The sequence below is a fragment of the Balaenoptera physalus genome (assembly GCF_965194825.1).
Source record: "Balaenoptera physalus genome assembly, chromosome: 7".
Lineage (NCBI taxonomy): Eukaryota > Metazoa > Chordata > Mammalia > Artiodactyla > Balaenopteridae > Balaenoptera > Balaenoptera physalus.
Window position 1 is genome coordinate 36,642,836 of NC_138886.1, and position 22,127 is coordinate 36,664,962.

General features: G+C 43.1%; 3 protein-coding genes across 3 annotated transcripts in view; 2 read left to right on the forward strand and 1 right to left on the reverse strand.

The window, feature by feature from the left end:
* Nucleotides 1-22,127, reverse strand: part of LOC309665174 (uncharacterized protein) — a 95,566-nt gene that overhangs the window by 38,404 nt on the left and 35,035 nt on the right. The window lies entirely within an intron of this gene.
* Nucleotides 1-22,127, forward strand: part of LOC309665175 (uncharacterized protein) — a 33,641-nt gene that overhangs the window by 2,984 nt on the left and 8,530 nt on the right. Inside the window, 3 exon segments of the mRNA XM_082471393.1 lie at nt 1-215; nt 218-406; nt 20,490-20,666. Of these exon segments, the coding sequence (XP_082327519.1) occupies nt 1-215; nt 218-406; nt 20,490-20,666 (581 nt within the window).
* LOC309663947 (olfactory receptor 13C7-like) lies at nt 3,738-19,138 on the forward strand. Its single transcript, XM_082468764.1, is given in 2 exon segments — nt 3,738-9,698; nt 9,701-19,138. Coding segments are annotated over 2 exon segments (960 nt in total). The 5' UTR covers nt 3,738-9,668; the 3' UTR covers nt 10,631-19,138.

Consider the following 22,127-nt stretch of genomic DNA (forward strand, 5'->3'; position numbering starts at 1 on the left):
TTGTCTCCTACATCTTCATCCTCACCACCATCCTGAGGATCCCCTCAGCTGAGGGGAAGAAAAAGGCCTTCTCCACCTGCTCTGCCCACCTCACAGTTGTGGTCATCTTCTATGGGACCACCCTCTTCACGTATGGGAAGCCCAAATCCAAGGACCCACTGGGGGCAGACAAACAGGACCTTGCAGACAAGCTCACTTCCCTCTTCTGTGGGGTGGTGACCCCCATGTTCAACCCCATCATCTACAGCCTGAGGAACAAGGATGTGAAGGCCACCATGAGGAACCTGGTAAGTCGGCAACACTTCACCCGGTGGTGTTTGGAGGACAGATGCCCCTGGAGTTCTGTGTCTCTTGGCTGCTTTCACCCATGAATCTCAGAAGAATGTGCCTCCCAAAGAAGATACATGTAGAGTGATTACCAGAAAACTGAATTACACATATAATGGAAAATTTTAGCTGTTACTGGACTTAATTTTTAAAAACAATGAAACCTAAAACCTGATGGGAGTGTGACGTGAGGGGATGGAAGTGGAATGCTGCTGAGAGAACAATTAGTGATTTTCCCGCTTCTCTATTGGGCAAGTCTGAATTCACCTTTGTGAGCAGGTTGCTCCTTCACTTTGAGAAAAACAGCTTAGTTTGCCTTGGTGCCGCAGAAAGATTCAAAATCCTGCTCTCAAAGGAGGCACTGTGGAGACAGTGTGGGGCAAAACTTCATGACACAGCAGTATAAAAGATAGTCTGCCTTGTAGATGAAATGGCACGTCTTTTTATTTTTCTTGGAAGCAAGGCTGAGGCTGGAGATAAGAATGAAGTCAGTCTTCTTCCTTTCCCTGAGACTCAGAGGAGTTGGGATTGTGTAGATTCTAGGTAGGGCATTTCCTCTGAGGGCAAGTAAGGTGGATCCTGTAACATGTGTGTGGAGGGTCTTAGCCTGGAATGTGGTTTTAAGCTTTCTTTTCCTGCCCTCAGTAAGTCTTTTTTTCTTTTTTCTTAATTAATTTATTTATTTATTGGCTGTGTTGGGTCTTCGTTGCTGTGTGCGGGCTTTCTCTAGTTGCAGCGAGTAGGGGCTACTCTTCGTTGTGGTGCACGGGCTTCTCATTGCGGTGGCTTCTCCTGTTGCAGAGCACGGGCTCTAGAGTGCAGGCTCAGTAGTTGTGGCACATGGGCTTAGTTACTCCGTGGCATGTGGGATCTTCCCGGACCAGGGCTCAAACCTGTGTCCCTTGCATTGGTAGGCAGATTCTTAACCACTGCGCCACCAGGGAAGCCCCCTCGGTAAGTCTTAAGTACACAGTCTGGTCCTGTAGTTTGGAGAGTTAAAGGATGGATCTATGGGGAGAGCAGGGCAGGGGCACCACAGTGATCTGAGGGAAGCTGGAGTCAGGACGGTCAAATGTGACCGCAGAAGATGGAGCAAGGTGGCTGTGCTGAGGAGAACTGGGGTGATAAAATTGAAAGGCAGAGCCAGTTCACGTGTACCTGACAAGAGGTCCAGAGGTAAAATGTGTGAGGATCTCAGTCAGCAGTGACACAAAAGGGGGCAAAGATATCGTAAGGGAGAGAAACTGCCTCTTTTTTCTCAAGGCAGTCGGATATCCCGTTTTCCCTGAGAATCAAAACTTTCTAGTGAAAACAAATGCTCTCAGCCTGCCTTGCTTGGGTGCCCTGGGTTCCTCCTGCCTGAGACATGTCCAGCCACTCTCTTGGTCCCCACAGCGCTCTCCTGCCCATTCCTGGCAGAAACTCAGGCACGGTCACTGCCCACGTGGCTTCTTCAACAGTCTCTGGGGCTGTGCAAGAGCAGGACATGTTCCTGTCCCACCCTTTCATCCCCAGTATTATCTGTCCCACCCTGGGGGTGGATTTGCCTTTCCCTATTGAGCACAGAGCCCACTTACGCCCTTCTCAGCTCACTACAGGGAGGAGGACATCAACTCGGGATTAATTCTGACCTTTATAAATCAAGAGTTGACTTAAAAATGAAACGTACTTGTAGAGCAAAGTTCCTTTTCAACATACTTTATTTCACTAGTTTTGGCTTAGAGAACTGTGCCTAGTTCCTACCCAACTCTTTCTAAAGGACCAAAGGAGGTGTTCCCCAGTTGCTGAAAGAGCGGCTGGCAGACAGGCTTCAGCTGTCAGTCATCTTTGGGAATTAGATAAGGGGGCTCTTAGCTGAAGGGAGCTGACTCACCCAAGGTCATGCTCCTTTCCCCAAGGCAGCCCATACCCAATGACTGATTGGCGAAGGGATATAAATGCCTTGCCCCGACTAGGGACAACTCTGAAGGGCCATCCCAGTACCAGAGTCCCCCATGGGGTTGACTGAGGCCTTTGTTGAGACTGCATCACAGCCCAACTTCCCCCTCTGCCCAATCCTCCGTCCTCATCCTCCCTTCCAGTACTGATCCCAAGAGTACTCCTTAATAAACCTCTTGCACTCCAATCTCTGTCTCAGAGTTTGCTTCCTGGCAAAACCAAACTGTGACACCATGCAAAGTCCAATGCTCAAGTAACACGTGCCCTCTTTTCAGAATCTTGGACATTGGTGATACTTAGCAAAAATCACGTAGAATAGTTGTGTTAGCATCAGAAGCTCTGGAACCAGACCTTGGTTAGATTCCAGCTCCTCTCTTTATCATGGTTATAACCTTGAAGTTTGTTTTATACTGTATATAACTTCTCTGACATCTTCCTACCACCACACCCTGCCTACCTCTCTAGTTCAGTGTTTTGCTATCTTTTTCTTGCTATGAAACACATAGAAAATAATGGAATTTGTATGCATCCTGGGTTAAGTGGATGAGTCTACTCATGGCTGAAGGCAATTCACCTGGGGACTTAGGTCACTACATGTTCTGCTTAGTGACCCCCTGGGGACTCTGAGCTTGGCATATCTGGAGCCTGTGGCATCCTAGCTAGAAAGCCCTGTTGGCAGTGAAATGTCTCCTCCTTTAGCACCTGATGAGAGGACAGTCATGCCCCTCTGGCCACAGATGACTGGACTCTTGACCAAAACTGGGCTAATAATATTTTTTCTCCAAGGAATTTGGAATTTGGATATAGAGACCCCTGTTAGTTGACATAGGGCTCTTGACCACATAAATCCAGGTCTGACGTGGACATGTCCCTTGCAAGAAAGAGAAAGCTGATCTGCAGAGAGAGATGACAAATCAAAGACACAAACAGAACCATGAAAACAGAAATAGAGGCTGCAATACATTAGCTAAGACTTGGAGAGGTCTTTTCTTCTTTCATTTTGTGGGAAAATCTAAACCTATAGAAAAATAAAGAGAATAATAAAATGGCTAACTAACAATGATCTGTTCGTGGTCAATCTTGTTCATCCATACCCCCATGGATTATTTCTCCCTCTCCTGGATTATTTTGAAACAAATCCTAGGTGATCATAGCATTTCATCCTTTAATATTTCAGTATTTATCTGTAAAAATTAGTACTCTTGTAAAATATAAATAAATTACTACTGAAACCAAACAGGACCCTGCGAGGCCCTCCTGGGTACAAAAAAGTTTTTCCGTGTCCCCAGTTTCCTGTTTGTATAAAAAGGCTTTAGGGACTTCCCTAGTGGCACAGTGGTTAAGACTCCACCTGCCAATGCAGGGGACACGGGTTCGATCCCTGGTCCGGGAAGATCCCACACGCCACAGAGCAACTAAGTCCATGCACCACAACTCACAGCCTGCGCTCTAGAGCCCGCGAGCCACAGCTACTGAGCCCGTGTGCCAGGACTACTGAAGCCCACGCGCCTAGAGCCCATGCTCCGCAACAAGAGAAGCCACAGCAATAAGCCCACGCACCACAACAAAGAGCAGCCCCCGCTCGTCGCAACTAGAGAAAGCCCGTGGGCAGCAACGAAGACCCAACGCAGCCAAATAATAAATTAAAAAAATAAATTTTAAAAGGCCTTAGCCTCATAGACCTTCCCCAAGTTACGAAGAGCAGATTCACACAGTTACTAACTAGGGACGTGAGGGAAGGCAGAAACAAGGAAAAGCAAGCCCAACATAATCTTTTCCATGATTGTTAGCTTAACCTTATGCCTTGATTTATGACCCCAAACTGTTGAGATAATGTCCTGTGGCTGCAACCAGCTGGCCCCAAGCGGACTTAATATTGATGACACCAGGAGGGTCAATCAAGAACTGAAACTTCTGAACCATCATGAAGGCTCTAAGTAAATAATAAAATGCCTCAACCATTGTTTTTGCTCTCTCCTAGAAAGAAGTGATCACAAGACCATGATTTACTAGTTTGCTTTGCAGGAACACATAGATCAATCACAATCACCAGTGACACACTGAGTGACGAGATGGTGCCAGGAAGTCTGCAACCTTGCACCCTGGCCAGCCAGCAAGATGGAGTTGAGACGAATCTAGGTCTCCCATCTTCCAGGTTGGCACCTCCTCAACTAAGATACCTTTCTCTGCTCCAAACTCCGACGGTTCAGTTTGTTTGGCCTCACTGTGTGTCAGGCACACGAACTTAGATTCGACAACACTATTATTATACAGAAAACTCAAAAGTAATTCATCGATATCATCAATTATCCAGCATTTATATTTCCCCATATGTCTTATATATGCTTGATCTCAGTTTGTTTATTTGAACTAGAATATAAATAAGACTATATATTAAAATTAGTCTTTTTTTCCCCCCTCCTTTTTAATTTACATTTTTGGGGAAGGAATAGTTTCCCACTAGGGAAACTGTAGAGTTTACCTAAGAGTTCTGGTACCAATTTCAATGTGTGGGTGTAGAGTGGGGATTCCCCACCTCCCACCAAGCAATGCCCAGACACCAGCTGAGTGTCCTACAATTTAACTCAATTCTGGCACTATCTACCAGGAGATGGCATCAGATTCCACAGGTTAAGGGCTCCATCCTGCAAGACTGCTCTCTCCCCTCACCCTTCCCCTACTCAGACATTAGTTACAAGTCCAGGTTGTCACTTGTGCTTCTGACTGACCAGCCGTAGATTAGAGATTCCAACGACCCCCAACCTGGGTTTGATTAATTTACTAGATAGGTTCACAGATGTCAGAGAAACCTTTTCCTTACTAAATCACTGGTTTATTATAAGAGGATGTAATTCAGGGACAGCCAGATGGAGAGTGCACAGAGCAAGGGATGGGTAAAGGTTGCGGAGCTTCCATGCCCTCCCAGAACACACCACTCCTCCACGTCTCCACATGTTCACCAACCCAGAAGCTCTCCAAACCATGACCTTTAGGGTTTTTATGGAGACAGCGTTACAAAGGCATAATTGATTAAATCACTGGCCACCAGTGATTAATTCGACCTCCAGCCCTTCTGCCCTTCCTGGAAATCAGGGGATGAGACTGAAAGTTCCAACTCTCTATTCAGGGTTGGTTCCCCTGGCAACTGACTCCAATCTTAGGTGCTTTCCAAAAGTCACCTAGTTAACATAAACCTGGTTGTGGCTGAAATGGGCTTGTTATGAATAACAAGACACCCACTTCACCTTATGGCTCTAAAGTGTTTTTCAGGAACTGAGGATAAAAGACCAAATACTATGACGAAAGTTGCTCCCACTGCTCTTATCACTCAGGAAATTCCAAGGATTCTAAGAGCTGTGACAGGTTTGGCAGCTGTGAGCCAGGAACTGTGGACGAAGACCAAATATACATGATAAAAATATTTTGGTCATCTGAATGAACAAATATGTATTTCTTATAAATCACAGTACCATGTTACCATAGTCTGCATTTTGCTGATTACAGTCCTGTAGTATCTGTCCCTGTGTTTCCTATAAATTGGTGATTACATCTAGATACTTGAGAGGTTTTTGTTTCAGTGTAGTGATGAGCTCACGGCTCCTGAGACCTTTTGATACGATCCTAGTATCTTTGATGGCTTCTTTGCTTTCTGGTTCTATCTAGATGTTCCAGGCTCAACATGTACAGTTCCTCTCCAGACCTGGAAACAACCATTTTCTCTAAGGAGCTTTTGTTTCCTTTTGGTATTTAAAAACCACAATCTGGGTGCTATGGGTGCTATTGAGTTTGTCATAGTTTCTAGGCCTTTTCTGTGGAAAGAAAATACATATGTACAATTCAAATTAAGATCTACAGAATTTTTACTTAACCTCATTGATTTCTTCCCCCAAGTACTATCTCCTCATTCCAGAAAAGTATGGAGAGGCCTTGAAGTTATGTCAAGAGCTAACATGGGCACGGCTCTGTAAAGAGCAGAAGTGAGTCAAGTTGTCCCTGTGATATGTATCCTGATTCCCATGTTTCTGGCAGTAACTGGGGCCAGTTATAACAGCTGAGGCAACGACGTGGGCCCTTCTCTTCCATTTACCCCTGAACTTTCCACAGGAGACCCGAACTCATGAGTAGAGTACCGGGGGGTGGGGGGCGACGGGCTGGGGAAGAGTTCAGGGAGAAACCCAAAGGGGGAAAGAAAGACTCTAAACCAGACCCTTAAGGCATCTTACAGCTCAGGGGTGACTTTCCAGTATCTTGGTGAGGGCAGTCACCTGTCCCTGTTCACCATGGGTGGTGTCTGGCAAAAAAAGGTGTTTGGTGCAGACAAGAAGGAAGCTGGCAGATCTCCTCTGAATGAGGCCAAAAGCCCTGAATTCTGCAGTGCTGCTCTGTTCAAGATAGAGGTTTCCAGTGTTTAACAGAGGTTTGCTGACTATTTAAAAGGATGTAGCCGCAGCCAGAAGCTAGGTATCTAGGGTCAGTGGTCTCCTAGGGTTAATGGTCTCCTAGGTTTTAAAGTCATGTTTTCTTACAATTTACACTGTATGTTTGTTTATTCCTTTATAAATGTATAGATGTTATGTACAAATATGTTATGTACATTATAAAATGCTTATAAAAATAGAAATTAAAGGGCTTCCCTGGTGGCACAGTGGTTAAGAATCTGCCTGCCAATGCAGGGGACACGGGTACGAACCCTGCTCCTGGAAGATTCCACGTGCCGCGGAGCAACTAAGCCCGTGTGCCACAACTACTGAGCCTGTGCACTAGAGCTCATGAGCCACAACTACTGAGCCCACGCACCGCATCTACTGAAGTCCGCGCTCTAGAGCCCGTGCTCCGCAACAAGAGAAGCCCGCGCACCACAACGAAGAGTAGCCCCCGCTCGCTGCAACTAGAGAAAGCCTGCGTGCAGCAATGAAGACCCAACACAGCCAAAAATAATAAATAAATAAAAATAAATAAATTTATTAAAAAAACAGAAATTAAAAAGATGGGATAGAGATAAAATATAAAAAAGAAGAGCTAACATGGGGCAAAGAAGAAAACAAGGGTAGGTCACAAATTTACTTATTAATTCATTCAGTAACTATTCATTGAGTGGCTACTGTGAGCCAGGTACAGTTTTTATGCATAGGATACATCTGCGAACAATGCAGGAAAAAAGAAACAAAACCTCTGTCTCTGTGAAACTTATTTACATTCTATCAGGAGAGAAACAATGACTAATATAAATAAGAAAATAATAGAGGGTGTTAGAAACTGCATGGAATCAGGACTGAGGCATAAAGGAGGACTGAACACATGCATCTGATTTTTCTCCTTCCTGAAACCCACAAAAACTACAGCAATATAATTTTGTTTTGTTTAATTTTTGTTTTTAATAACAAAATCAACAAGGTTAAGGAGAAGAAGGGAGACATCACAGTGATAACATTTTGAAGGCTGGAAAGTGAATGGACTAGTGGCCGTTTCCACAGCATATCTGATAGAGTCAAATCCTAAGCCAGAAACTAGGAGAGCTGAGACACAACCAGACCTACAGCACAGAGGACTCGCTGCACCAGGTCCCTCTGGGACCAGGGATGAAGGGGGGTGCTGCTAAAATAAGGAGGATTAGGCAAAAAAACAGATAAGAAACAGAGTTCCTATACCCCCTCCCTCATTCCGTGACATTGGTCGACTGTCCCTTACTTACCCAACAAAAAGTTTATTCTCTGGAGAGGATAAAACACATGCACTTAAGAAAGACTTCAAGCAAAAGGACATAACTTCTGCGATCACCTGATCTTTTTTTACAACTGACCTTTTACAGCAGCCCACAGCTGCGGTACCTGTGAAACTCTCATGGCAGGAGCCAGGACCAGATTCATTTATGACTCTCCCAATACCCTGTGAAAGTCTGGCTTATGGTAGGCACTCAGAATCTATTTAGTGGGACACAGACAAGAGGGAAACTTCTAGGTCACTTGCTTCTTTCCAGTCCTGAGATCCTGAATTTGAAATGCCAGAGGTGCTACAAGGATTTGTCCTGTGCAGTGGGTTTCACATTCTCCCAGATCTACTGTGGGCTCTGCTGAGAGTTCTAATTGATTGGGGGTTCATGTTAATTCTGGCAGGACCAGAATGACCCTTCTTCTCTAACGTCTTCCAGTAGCTAAGCAGGATGGATACAAAGGGAGGGAGGGGGAAGAAAGTATTTCTGGAGGGACTTCAGAATAATTGGATCTTGGGGACATAATCTCAGATGTATAAAGTTTCTAAATTTTGTCACTTCAATTTCTAAACTTTAAATCACTTCAGGGACTAGAGTAATCCCAATAGCAGGGTGGGATTTAAATGGCTTCATATATGCAATGTATGGTCCTTTGTGGATTTTTCTGAAACACAGAACAAAGACAAGAAAACTTAGCTTTCATCGATTTCAGGCGCTAACTCCTCTGGCTGCTACTTTCAGACCAGATTGGCTATTTTAGACCTCTGGACTATTCCCAGACCGAAGAAAAGTGATTTTCTTTATCGATCTATTTACAAAAAAGATAAGAGAACACTTTAAAAAAAAAAAATATATATATATATACACATATATATATGTGTAAACTTTTGAGGGCCCAGCCCCATTCCTGGCTTCATTCCTTGTGATTAAGTGGCATGTGGGGAACTTGAAGGAAAATGACATCTTAGTGGTGTGACAGAAAGTCCAAGAACAAGAAATTTGTGAGATCACTTAGTTCCTGGGATGGAAAACCTTTAAAAATAATCCATTCCAGAGTGAGTATTAGGGAGCCAGATGTCCAAAGAGGAAAAGGGACTTAATGATTCCCAGGCACTGAGTAGTTGGCAAAGGCCAGCTCTTTGGGAAAATTCTTCCACAGAGTTTGGCAGGTGAGTGAAGGAATAAAGGAATGAATATCCCAGGGGCCTGGGGATTGTAAGAGAGAGAACTATGAAAGATGAGGAAGGTAATATCGAAAAGTGCTTGGAGAGGAATGGTCAGGAATTGAGGATAAAGAAGATCAGTTATTTCTACCAGTCCTATACCCCAAAGCGGGGGAAATCACACAAAGGGAATGTTAATACTTCTCACAAAATTGATTAAAATGAATTGGCCACACATGGTATAACTTGAAGTAAATGTGTGATATCAATCTTGATTATGATTAGAAAAATTCAATCCAATCTGGTGACATGTCAAACACCTCTATGGGCAGCCAAATATCACAAAGTAGATTTTGATCAATTTCTCTCTGTTTTACTTAGAACAACACAAAGAACCCCCCAGATTGCTAGAGCTACTGTCTAGCTGCTCAGCAGGACAAGTTCCCTCACTGATTTTCTGGCTACTTTAGGCATCAGAGAATCATGAAGTTGGCTTTTTGAGTTCCTACAGGTGACAGAGAAGAGGCATCATGGACAGGTCTAACTGGACCTCCCCCTCCCGGTGGGGTTCATTCTCCTGGGCCTCTCAGCCCACCCAAGGCTGGAGAAAACATTCTTTGTGCTCATCCTGCCCATGTACCTGGTGATCCTGCTGGGCAATGGGGTCCTCATCCTGGTGACCACCCTTGACTCCCGCCTACACAAGCCCATGTACTTCTTCCTGAGGAACCTCTCCTTCCTGGACATCTGCTACACAGCCTCCTCAGTCCCCCTCATCCTTGACAGCTTCCTGACCCCCAGGAAAACCATCCCCTTCTCAGCCTGTGCTGTGCAGACGTTCCTCTCCTTTGCCATGGGGGCCACGGAGTGTGTGCTTCTGGGCATGATGGCGTTTGATCGCTATATGGCCACCTGCAACCCCCTGAGGTACCCTGAGGTCATGATCAAGGCTGCCTATGTGCCCATGGCTGCCAGCTCCTGGGCAGCTGGAAGCACCACTGTCATGATGCAGACATCCCTAGCAATGCAATTACCTTTCTGCGGGGACAATGTCATCAACCACTTCACCTGTGAGATCTTGGCTATCCTGAAGTTGGCCTGTGCTGACATCTCCATCAATATAATCAGTATGGCGGTGGCCAATGTGATCTTCCTGGGGGTCCCAGTTCTGTTCATCTTTTTCTCCTATGTGTTCATAATTGCTACCATCCTGAGGATCCCCTCAGCTGAGGGGAGGAAAAAGACCTTCTCCACCTGCTCTGCCCACCTCACAGTTGTGCTTATCTTCTATAGGACCATCCTCTTCATGTATGGGAAGCCTAAATCCAAGGACCCCCTGGGGGCAGACAAACAGGACCTTGCAGACAAGCTCACCTCCCTCTTCTATGGAGTGGTGACCCCCATGCTCAACCCCATCATCTACAGCCTGACGAATAAGGAGGCGAAGGCCGCTGTGAGGAACCTGGTAACTCGGAAACGCTTCACCCAGTGATGCTGGAGGGGTCCTGATGGTTCCTGTTCCCTGGTTTCTCTCACCTGAGGGTCTCGGAGGATAAGATGAAGGGCTAACTTCATGCAAGTTTACGTAGGTAAATCTAATTACACGGAATCTCATTACACCCAAGAGCTCTGTGTGAACAGAAAGCATTTAATGTGAATTTTCCCCTCATTCTAGAGTCGATTCTACAAAAGTATATTCCTGTTGATCAAGCCTTACAGTTCTCTATATCTGTGATGCATACTAAACAAATTGATGTCAAGGAAAAGTAACTCTTCAAGATATATTGTTTAACTCATGAAAAGCTCTAGTCTGTAGGACCATAATTCAATTACTCCTTGGCTCGCCCTTTGAACATATTTGAAAGGGTTCTTATTTTTATGTCACCTATCAACTCTTCCTACTCCATTATTAAATAACAGTAACTTTTTTATCCTTATTCTCATTGCCTCTTTCTCCTTATTGTCATTTAAATTCTTAAAACTGTTTCTTGAATCATTCTCTTCCTGTGTCTTCAAAATTAACCTCTTTCTCTTGTCCTTAACCAAGTCCCCCACCAGAAAATCATTTACATCTTTGGAGCAGAGAGGAGAGTAAGGTGTGGCGAAACTGATGCAAAGGTCAAAGGTTCAGGCCTATTTTCTTTTCCCTTTTTTGAAAATGTTATTCATCCCTGTGTTCTTTCCCTAGATATCCTTGTCCTCCAAGGGTCATCAGAGTAATGTCGAAACTGAGAGGTATGGAGGAGAATCAAATGAATTCTATTAACCACCTGACCTGGCTTGACCGAGTGTGCAGCCAAGGGGTGACCATCACTTGCTTTCCTACCTAAGAAACCCCAAAGCCACACGGTAGTCAGAGGGAGAGGAGGTGGTGCTCAGAGGGAGGAGGAGACATCTAAGAATCACCTACATGACTGGTGAGGAATTCCAAGGCAGCTCCGTAGAGTAATTAATCTAGAAGTCTAGTTAAAGAATGAGCAGAATAGAAAACATCTGACAGTTGATATCAATTTTTAATCCAATAGAGAGGAAACTAACAATCGAAACAATCAGCCTTTGCTGAAAAAGAGTTATTGCAGGAAGATGGTGAAAGCATTAAAGAAAATTCTCAGTGGTTTTCTCAGCAGAATTCAAGAGGGTAGTGAATCAATAAAACAAGAGAAGTCTATAAAAAAAGAAGCTAGGACAAAAGATAACTGGGAAATAAGAACTTTTTCTTAAGGGAAAGATTCCACTTACTGGATCAAATAAAATTCAGTAGAAAGTATTTAAAAGTAGATAGCACAATTTTTTAAAATGAACTTTAAAATTAAAAATAACTTAAATTCCTCTCCTAGACTTCAGAGAGAAAAACAAAGAGATTTAAGTTATTTGAGAAAAGATGAGAGGCATGGGAGATAGACCAGGGGGATCCATCATGGAAATCATGAAGAGAAAACAGAGCAGACGAAAGACAAATAATAACTAAAGAGAAAAAAGCACATTTCACTGAATAGAAGTTTTAGATATTTTGTTCATAAAATGTTCATCAATCACCAGGTAAGAATTGTAGCAAAAGACACACCTACCTAGGATAACTATACAAGGATAAGTTTTGATTCCTATATATACCAAAATAGTTCTATAGACTTTTACACAGAAGAAAAGCATATTTCCTAAGAAGGAATGAGAATCTGATTGCCATTGGCCAGCTGTTCTGCAGCCCTAAATGTAGACATCAGTGGAACAAGGTTTACTAAGTTCTGAGGGAAATGGGCTGTGAGTCCCGAGTTCTACATACCCCTCATCATTGCACAGATACGAGGGTTAAAAAGACACTTGCTGTCATGTGTAAACACAGAAAGCATATACCCCTGCAATCCCTTCCTGAAAAAAAAATTGTTTAGAACATTCTCCCAACAAACAGTTAAAAATAAATAAATGAAAGGATGTGATGGATATGCCATAGAAGAGACAGTGGAGAATGATGAAATGCATAAGACCAATGAAGTCTAGTCAATTCTTATACCAAATTTGCAAAGACGAATATATGAAGGAATTATTAGCAATCATGTTGAGGTTAACAGTGACAACAAAGCAATGATGGAGCTCCAGTTACAATTCTAGATGATTTCATCAAGCTGGGAAATGGAGAAAGAGAAGCAAAGGCCACTGAAGGCCTCATCTTACAAAGGATATGGTGGGAAGGGGTTCTTATAAATACAATCCATTGCATTGATACTGAAATGCAACAAAAGTCTTAACATGCTTGTTGAAAATTTACGAGTAAATACCTGTAGACAAGTATTAGAATTCTTTCTTTGAAAGAATCAGAGGATTATGAAAGAACAAAGAAAGTTCATCAAATGAAAAAACTCATTTATTGAACCTGAGTAGATTTAAATCATTGTACAGTAAACAAATAATACACATTACCCAGTGGGTTTTTTTTTTAAGGAATTTCAAGGTTTCTAACATTAGGAACATTAGGAGATCAATTACTACAACCATTTTGTTAACAGATTAAAGAAGAAAAAGTAATCCCATCCACAAATGTTGAGAAGTCATTTGGTAAAATCTAGCATCTATTTCTGACTTTTTAAAGTAGTGGACTTGAATAGAAGAAACCATCCTTGACAAGAATGGAAAGTATCAGAACAACAGCAAACAGCATACTTGATGGCAGAATACCAGTGACATGCCTACAATGCATGTCTGGATTAGGACCTCTGCTCTCCATGTCTGCACCATTCTAGCTAATTAAATCAGATCAGAAAAATAAATAAGGAACAAAATATAGAAAAGAAGAAAACTATTCAGTAAGTAAACAGATGTTGTTTACTGAGGAAAAAAGTTTAATCAAGTGCAAAACTACTACAACTAGTAAGAAAGTACAGTAGGGGGGTTGTAGATAATTCACACCAGTCACAACTTTAAAATACCTAGGGAAAATACATAAAGAAGTTTGAGTACATCATATATTTACAATGGTCATGCATTAACAGAAGATATTTTAAAAAGATGTTTTCATTTTGGAGGGAGGAAAAGCCCTGAATGTAAACTTCAGGGCAGTCTAGAGTATCCTCCAAGTGCCCTCATTCAAAGCCTTCGTCCCCCTTTCTAACAGATTGGGATGACCCCTGCTCCATCCATTTTCCCATCCCTACAGCAGGTCCATCCTATTTGTTGGGAAAAGGTCCAAGCCCCGGGCTTGGAGGCAAACACAAAGGCTCACTCATCAAAGGTTCTCAGAAGCAAAGAAAACCAGTCTTTACTCCAGCCCTTGGTTTTGAAGGTAACCAGAGTTTAAACCAGACCACTGACAAATGGAGTCTTTCAGAGCTCTGCGTACGTGCAAATTAATTTCTACCTGATTACTACTGGTGACCATTTCTCTCAATTTAGGATGATCCCTAAAATCTTCAAGAGAGTATAGTATCTAATGAAGGTTATCACAAAATATGACCTAATCAAACATCACAGATGATCACAGACAACGTGTCTAGAATGTTATCACCCAAACTGCATTTAAGGAATCAGAGCATTTAAGGAATCAGAGCATTTAAGGAATCAGAGCATTTCAGATGCCGGACAGGGAACGTGTCCCCTGTGGACACGACCAGGTGGGAAAGGACCAGGACCAGGTCCTGGTGGAAGGACCAGGTGGGAAAGCAGGAGCTAACTGCCTCTCCCTCCTCAGATCCAGCCAGCTGCTGCCAGGCAGGAATGCAGGAAGGGGGCGGGGAGGGAATGCAAAGAGCTGCTCCCTCTGCTGCAGGCGCCACATTTACCTCTGGTGTTTGCAGAGTTGAGTGCTTCCCATAATTCTTCAACAGTATAAGTATTATGAGGACCAAACAAAATTTGTTCCTCAGCCATTTTTGGCTATGGGTTGCAATTTACGACCTCTGCTAGAAGCACATGTAAGTCACAGTATTGTTGGAGTTCCTAAGGATGCCGTCACAGAGGTCACTTACATCTTCACTGTGCATCTATTGTTTGGGGAGGAAACTGCCCTCTCACTCTTATCATGTGATTCTAGTGGGGCTGCCAATTGTACTACACCAACGCTTGGCCACAGCAATCAGTCTAAGGGAAAGCATGTGACCTAGGTCAAACTAATCAGAACCATTCCCCAGCATATTTCAACTGGAGCAAGAAGAAAGGGGTCCTGTATTAGCTTTCTATGCTGCATAGCAGATCACCAGTTAGTGGCTTCAGGCAATACACATTTATAATCCTGCCATTTCTGTGAGTTAGGAATTCAAGCAAGTCCTCTGCAAGGCTGCAGTCTAAGGTGTTGGCCAAGGCTCAGTTCTTATCTGGAGACTCAAATAGAAAAATGTGGATTAGGCTGCTGACAGCTCTCTTCCCTAGCACGTGAGAAAGTCTGCTTAAAATGAAGCCAGGAAAAGACAAGTAGAGATAAGAACCAGATGAAGGGACAGAGAGTCCTAATGACATTGGTGAGTTCCTAATTCCAGCTGTGCCTGAGACTGAATCCATCCTTAAACTTCTCAGTTGTATGAACATTAAAGTTTGTATTGGGATTATGCTGGTTGGAGTAAGTTTTCTATCTAGAAACTTACAAAGTCCTGACAATTACAAAGCCCAAAGTAAAAGCATCTTTACAAAGTCACCCTCTCTTGCTGACCACTGCATACTCCAGCTGCAATCCTATATTTATATTACATGGTAGATAATTCCCAATTGAGATACAAAAAACTGCAAACTAGTTTTGATCAAATTCCAGGCTCTTTTTCAAATAAAACAGAAGGAATAAACTCTTTTCAGGCCTGCACTCTCCCTGAACATTGATGCCAAAATGCTAAATTACAATAAAACAAATATAGTAATACACTTAGAAGATAATACACTGTGAGCAAGTTGCATTCATCCCAAAAAAGCATGGATAGGGTGAACATTAAAAATTTACCACATTAATAAATTAAAGAAGAAAAACCAAATGATCATCTCAATAGATGTAGAAAGTGTTTGATAAAACTCAATGTCCTGGGACTTCCCTGGTGGCTCAGTGGTTAAGAATCCACCTGCCAATGCAGGGGACATGGGTTCGAGCCCTGGTCCGGGAAGATCCCACATGCCTCAGAGCAACTAAGCCCATGCACCATAACTACTGAGCCCATGCACCACAACTACTGAAGCCCTCGTGCCTAGAGCCTGTGCACCGCAACGAAGAGTAGCCCCCACTCGCTGCTCGCCACAACTAGAGAAAGCCCACACGCAGCAACAAAGACCTAACACAGCCAAAAATAAATAAATTAATTAATTTTTAAAAATTCAATGTCTTGACAATAAACACTCTACTCCAGCCATACAGCTCAGGAAAAAAAAAAAAAAACAGCACCCTCACCCCACCAGCAAAGGCTGAGCAGACAGCCTAGACTTCCATTCTAACCAGGCTATGACAAGGCAACCCAACCACTACCCTGTCAATGTGGTATCAGAGGAGGCTGGATAGGGAGGTGGGATGTTTATATCTGCTGGGCAGTAACAAGTCCCCACACCAACCCACAGTGTCAGTGGAGACCACGTGGGAAGCTCCTCTCCTTCCCACTTGGGTGGTATCAGAGGGGGCCTAAAGGAGGGTCAGGACTTGTGCCTGTGCTAATGAGGCCACCCCTTCCCACAGTGTCAGTGGAGGCCGTGGGAGTAGTACTAGGCACTCCTGCCTCTGCCAGGCAGAAGGGAATCAGCAGAGCCCTAGTAGGGAGCTGAAATTCCCACTCCCCACCCAGCAGTAAGGAGAATCCCCTCCTCCCAGGAATACAAGGCTGGTTCAATATTCAAAGATCAGTCAATGCATCTACCATATTGACAGGCTAAATAGGAAAAAAATCACATGATTATATCAAGTGAAACAGAAGAAACTTTTGAAAAAACAACACTCATTCATGATAAAAACTTTCAGCACTGAACTGGAAGCCCCAGCCAGTGAGGCAGGACAAGAAAAAAAGACTACAAATCTAACATTTTTGAAGGAAGAAAAAGAAACTGTCATCATTCACAGATATTATTATTACCTACTATATAGGAAATCTAAAATAATTTAGAGATATAAGTATTTAAAAGAGAGTTGAGCAAGATTCCTAGACAAAATCAATGTTTTAAAAAACCCAATTGCATTTCTATATTCCAGCAGCAGATTATGAAATATTTTTAAAGATATCGAGAAATATAAATATAGATATTTATATATTAAGATATAAATACCACCATACAGGGGTAAACCTAGTAAAACAGCTCCAAGACTTTTATGCATACAATTATAAATTATAAAATGTTTTGAATGATATTAAAGAGAGAAATACTTCTCATTCATGGGTAGGAAAATTCAGTATTATAGAGATGTTAATTCTCCCAAAATTGATCTCTATATATTCAGTGTAATCCCAAATTTTTAATCCCCAGAGTTTAAGAAGCTGGTTCAATAATTTATATGAAAGAACAAAAGACCAAGAACAGGCATGACGTATTAGAAGTACTGGAGGGGGGGAATAAAGGGGTTTACCCTACAAGAAATCAAAACATACAATAAAGCAATATTTATTAGGGCAGTATAGCATTGACACAGGAATAGACGAACCAATGGAAAAGAATAGAGATCCCAGAAGCAGATCCATTTATGTTGGGAGACTTGATATATGACAGAGATGGTACTGCAGACTGGTGGAGAAAGGATGGGCTATAAACACAACTAGGACAATTGGGAAGACATGTGTGTACCAGGAGAAAAGTATAAAATATTTATAGCAGCATTCAGTTGGGAAGCAACCCAATTATCTATCCATCAAAATAGAACGTATAAATAAGCTGTGCTACTGTCATATAATAGAATATAGCAATACAAACTAATGAGTTTAGCTACACTTATAAATATGAATGAATCTCGCAAACATAATATTGAATGAAGAAACAAGTCAAAAAGAACACCTACAAGTGATTTGATTTTTAGAGTTCAGAAAGCGGAAAACCTAAACTACATTGTTTAAAGATGCATCCATAGGTGATAAAATTCAAGAAAAGCAAGGAAATGATTATAACAAAAGTAGGGAGTGTGATTATCTCTGGGAGGAGAGAGAGAGAGAACTGGGAGTGGGAAGGAATACCCAGAAAGATTTCAAGGTGCTGACAATGTGGCAATGTTCTACTCCTTAAATTAGGTGGCAATTGCTTTATTATTCTTTAAATTAAAAATATATGTTTTATATACTTTCATATGCATTTACATATATGTGCTATATTTCACATTTTTAATCATTTTAAATACCAAAAGTTTTAAATACTGCAATGAGATGTCACTTCTCAACTATCAGTTTGGCAAAGACCAAAAAGTCTCAAGACCAACATATTATGTTGACAGAGTATGCGAAAACAGACATTCTCATATACTGATAAGACCTTGTAAATTTGGCAATATCCATAAAAATTACAAATGTACATAAAACATATATTTTTACCACATGTGCTAAATTATAAATATGCAAGGATGTTTGTTGTAGCACTGATTGTAATAGCATAAGATTGGAAAGGACTGAAAAATCTAAATGTCCTTCAATATCAGACTGGTTAATTAAATGATTATCTCTATTTACAATGGAATATATGCAGACATTTAAAAGAATGAAGCAGTACTACATATGTTTTCTTCAAGGTATAGATCTCCAAGGTATATTGCTAAGTGAGGAAAAGCAAGACAGTAAGATAGTGTGTATCTGTGTTAACTTTATTTTGGAGACAAATTTAGCACAAATACACAATGTCTTACTATCTTGCCTTTCTTACTTAACTATGCATAGAACACCACTGGAGAAAAAGCATACAAGAAATTGCTAATATTGTTTGCCTCGAGGGAGAAGAACTGGGTGACTGGAGACAGAGGCTTAATTTTATTATACCTTCTATACCTTATAAATTTTGTTCCAAGTACAAGTAATACCTACTAAATAACAGTGATGATAATCACGATGATTATGATGATGATGATGATGGTGATATCAATAATGACAAAGAGAATTAGATGTATTGAGATTGAAATCCCAGCTCTGCTGTTCACAAGATGTGGTCTTTGGTAAATCGCTTAACTTTTTAAAGTCTGTTCCCTCAAATAAAAAAATAGGGGGATAATAAATACAACCTCCCAGGGAAGACTGGAAGTAGATACTTAACATACATGCATTGCTGGATTTTACTGAACTTACATAATGTGTGTAAAGTGTTTGTCACAGTGACGGGAACATGGGGGAGCTCAATGAATGTAGTTAATTCTGCAGCAGCTGCTGCTGTTAGATATCTGTCTGCCTCCCCATTCTGGGTGTCTAGGCCTTCACCTTGGGGACAAGGTGCTTGGCCCCTAAAGCGAGCACTGGCTTCTCTGAGACCCTGGGGAAGGCTCAGGAGGAAGGCAGCATCTGCTGTGCCCACCTCTCCATCTCCAGTTGGCCATGTCCCAGTCACTGCCTCTAACTGCAACGGACAGCGGGGATGTGGAGCCCCCAAGTATGCTGGAGCCCCCAAGTATGCTAAGCCCCAGCACTCTGTGCACAATCGACATTCCAAAGTTTAAATTGCTTCTGGGACTAGCAGGGTCCCTGTAGGAGTCCACGGCTGCAGCTTCAGGACTCCCTTCACTGCTGGGGAAAATGGACCCTTGGGATTCCTCAGCCTCAGACAAGGATGACAGGTCCTGTACAGGAAGAGTCTGTAACTGAGATACCCAGGGCTCAGCCAACACAGCTGGGAGGAAGGACGTGAGAGAAACAACCACCAGAGCCTAAAGTTCCCATAAGGATTCAGGGGGAAAAAGAAGAAAGAGGGTCTCAGAGATAAAGGAAGTCAGGCAGGGGAGTGTCTGGGTCTTTCCCTGGCATCTAGGGTCTGGTCCTGGGGTGCAGTGAGGAGTTGAGAATTGTGTCTGGGATCAGGAGACTCAGAGAGGCGGTCACAAGCAAGCCACAGGTGGGGAGAGCTGGGCTGTGACGGGGACAGAGGTAGTTGGCCATGCCTTCTGCAGAGCATTTCCCAAAGATGTACTTTCCCCTCCCCTGCCTCTGCTCTGAGAAACCTTCCCGCAGCTGATGCTGGAGCAGGGAGGAGCAGCTGAGAGGAAGCGCTAGGCAGTGCATCACGCTCTCCAGGGCTCACCACTTTCCAAGCCCCTGCCCTGCCCTTGCTGCTCCCTCCTCACAGGAACCCAGGGAGGGAGGCAGATGGGATTCCCGTCATCCCCCTCCTGCAGAGATTTCTCAGAAGAATGGTCTTCCTCAGGGTCAGAGGGTCAGCAGACCCGAGCCTGGTCCATCTGGTTTCCAGTCTATAGCTAGTTCTGTTTTTCTCACTTTCCTTTCATAATTACTAAGATTTTTTCCCTCTGAATACCAAGTAACCTGTGCCCATTGTATTAATAGAAAATGGGGTAATACTGAAGAGGTACAAAGAGGAATCCCTCCCTTACTGATTTTGCTATAATTTCCTTCCAGTAACTTTAATCCACACATATCGTTTACCTAATTGAGATCATAACAGTGTGTAAAATTTTTTATTCTCCCTTTTCATTTACCATTATAGTGGAATAATATTATGGTGTAAAAAATCACAAATATAACTTTAATTATATATTAAATATATATATATAATTTATGTTCCATTATATGAAGTGGCATAATTTACTTAGGCATTTCTTGGTGGACAGTTATTTTGTTTCCTATTTTCACTTGCTAGTATTGCTATGTAAAAGCCTTTACTGTGAGACACTGGCCCTCTACTCTCATTGATTCTGTAGAATTATTTCCCAGAGGTGGAATTGCTAAGGTGATGGGTATGCAGGTTTTTCAGGTTTTTACTTTTTCTAGGCAAAGAGCTCCTCAGAAAGGCTGTATGAACATGTAAGGGGCTTTTTGACTACCCTGAGCTGCCTCCACTCCTCAGCTACCTGCTGGCTCCAGAGACAGGTAGTGGTGGGACCACTAGCCAGGCCAGGTTCTCGGGACAAGCCAAGGAGCCACACCTGCACGTACAGCCCCACAAAGGTGAAAGCTTCTGTTCCTCTCCCTGCTCTCCCGGCTGGCCTCCTCTCCCTCCTCTCACTGGGCTGTATGAGTCAGAGCTCTTTGTTTTCTTCCATCCTGAGTCCCCTCCAAAGCCTGACACAGCCCTACTTTATCTCCCCTACACACACACACACACACACACACACACACGCATACGCACATGCATACGCATGCACACACACACACACACACGCATATGCACACATGCACACACACCACAGCCGAAGGAGTGGGCAGCCACCTTTACCAAAGACTGCTCCCAGCATGGAATAGTCCACAACAGCTGGGATGCCCAGGGAAGCACCTGATTCAGCCTTCTCAGGATGCACATGGGGAAACTGAGACCTCAGGAGGAGAAGGGACTCGCTCAAGCCACAGAGAAGACCCATGTCATGGGCAGGGGTGGGTCCCACAGCTCCAGTCTCGGTGTGCAAGGTCTTCCTAGCTGTTCAGTTCATCCTGATTGAACCAACTTTTATTCAGCATCTCCCACGTGACAGGCACTAAGATTTCCATGGATGCAGCTCTCACGGAGGTCAAATCCTGTGTATCACTCACGCCCACATCGCATTGTTCATGGGCAGGACTTTCTGTGTGCACAGATTTGTCTGCTGGGAGTGGACACGACGGCTTCTCTAACAGAAGCCACTTTCCTTGGCTTCTGCCAGCACAGCATGTCCTTGTCACTATCAAATTTTGTTTGTGACACTGCCCATAATGTTTACTTTTCATTTCCTGGAAGAGCTGGGAGAGACACTGGGAGGAATGTGAGATAAGTTGGGGCAGAAGTTCATGGCGGGGCACACAGAGTGGACCTGCCTCGAGCAAACAGAAACATCCTCATGTGCTGAGGGACTGGGGGGAGGGTAATAGGCTTGCACAGGAAATACAATGAAACCTGTGATTGCATAATGGGGGAGCCGTCTCCTGGGTTAGGTCAATGGCTCTCTGCTGGGTGCAACTCTGCACACCCCTCTCCTCCCAGAAACATTTAGCAATGTCTGGAGACATTTTTAGCTTTTACAACTCAGGGAGTAGGTGCTACTAGCAACTGGTGGGTGGAGGCCAGTGATGTTGCTGCTAAACATCCTACAATGCACAGGACAGCCCCTCACAACAAAGAATTATCCAGCCCCAAATGCCAATAGTGCTGAGGTTGAGAAACAATGGATTCAATTCAGGGCAGGAGCTGAACTGCCTGACAACACATCTGACATAAACTCTTCCACCATGAGTGAAGCAAAGGCATGCTGAACAAATAGATGGATCAGAGAATATATAGAGCTGGTATTGGAGAGACAGGAGCTTTCAAAAATCTGTGCACCAAGACATCAAGGCAACTATTTGGTGGAAAGAACTCAGAATTGGAGCCTGCAATCCAACCCCAGAGAGAAAATCATTCAACCCCAATCTGTCATTCAACCCCAGAGAGAAAATCTT